At 61.9% G+C, this 1,412-nt stretch overlaps 1 protein-coding gene across 1 annotated transcript in view; it reads right to left on the bottom strand.

Annotated features, from left to right (window-relative positions):
* Nucleotides 1-1,348, bottom strand: part of LOC127751851 (unconventional myosin-IXb-like) — a gene marked incomplete at its 3' end in the record, with an annotated part of 9,080 nt that extends 7,732 nt beyond the window's left edge. The window contains exon 1 of the mRNA XM_052276013.1: nt 975-1,348. Within this exon, the coding sequence (XP_052131973.1) occupies nt 975-1,065 (91 nt within the window). The remainder of the gene's footprint in view (nt 1-974) is intronic.
* Between the last annotated feature and the right edge of the window lie 64 nt (nt 1,349-1,412).

Genomic DNA, 1,412 nt, shown 5'->3' with positions numbered 1-1,412 from the left:
TCCAGTCCGGGGCAGCCCGCCCCGCCCCGCCCCGCCAGTATATTGTGTGAGCCCATCAACCTGCTTCGACGCTCCACAGCTCCGCTTGTCTTTGCCAATTCAGCCGCCTCATCGTGCTGCGCTTGTGCTGCCGCCGTCCGCCGCCACCAGGTTCACCTGTACGCTGTCACAAACTTGGGGCAGAATCTTTTGGCTCGCTCACGCCGTGGGCCGTGGAGGGAGAAGAGCGTTGCTGTGTTGACAAGGGGCCCAGCCGCAGGGACCCTCGCCTCCAGCAGTGTGTTTATTCTGGGTCTGGATCAACCCCTCGCCTGTCAGGCGGCGACCCTTCTACAGTCCACCTCTGACCGGCTCGAGTAGCGCCTTTACTTCCATTTTTCTCCTGAACAATCTGGAGGGGCGGGATCGACCGCTGCCCCGAAGCCGCATCCTAATTTGATGCTGGTAGAAAGGACTCGTCGTCGCCGGCATTTAATGAAAACGCCGATAGTGATCGCCCGGTCAATTTAGCGACCGTGACTTGCACTGTGGCCTCGCCCCGCCGGGGGGAGCCGGGGCTACTTATTGGCGGCTGGACCAAAGAAGGGAACGAACGGCGCCTGGACAAAGCTTCTCCAGGAGGCGCTCCCCTGCAAGAGTTCTCTCCAGCAACAGCGGCCCAGCAGCTCGGCCGGGTCGAGCACAGTATGTACACTGTACGCCGCATGCAGGCGCAGCAGGCGCGAGGTGTAGGGCCGGCCGCGCGGTCCAGCTGCAGGGGAGGGGAGGGAGGGGGCGGAGGGGCTCCAGGCCCAGGACGGCGACGGGGAGAGATCTAGGCTAGATATCGCAGGGACAGGGCGCGGGCTGCGGGCCCTACGATGGACGTTAGTTCCGGGAGAATGCAGCCCCCCCCCCTCTCTTTCTCTCACACACATGCACACACACACACACAGAAATAAATTCACGCAAGTACATTGTCTTGCGTGACGTACCTTGGAGCTTTTTCTCTGTCTCCCAGAACTTCTGCAGCTCGGTGAAGTACTTGTCCAGAATGAAGACCTTCGAGAGGCCCAGGGTGCCCATGCTCGCGTTCACTGCTCCTGAACCACTTCACACTTCTTATTTCTATCACTATAAGCCATCCATGGCAATTATTGGCACACACGCTGCTTCCACGGCATCACTTCGCTCTGCACACACTCCACTTCACTCGCCGGGGGTTCACATATCACTCGCGACACTCGCACTCGTTGGGGGCGGCGCGGAGGCGGAGGGACAGGGCGAGGCACCCGATGCAGCTCTCGCGCGTAGCGTCGACACCGTCGACGCTCACCTGAACACAACCTGTTGGGTCCGCGGTCCAAGCCTGACTGGCTGGAGAGGGGGAGGAGGGGAGGGAGCCGAGTCGGAGGCCGGCTGGGCCGGACGGG

Source organism: Frankliniella occidentalis, unplaced genomic scaffold (genome assembly GCF_000697945.3).
Source record: "Frankliniella occidentalis isolate FOCC.00 unplaced genomic scaffold, Focc_3.1 Scaffold1389, whole genome shotgun sequence".
In the NCBI taxonomy this organism is placed as follows: domain Eukaryota; kingdom Metazoa; phylum Arthropoda; class Insecta; order Thysanoptera; family Thripidae; genus Frankliniella; species Frankliniella occidentalis.
The sequence above is the reverse complement of the archived record's forward strand: the minus strand, read 5'-3'. Positions and strand labels throughout refer to the sequence as shown.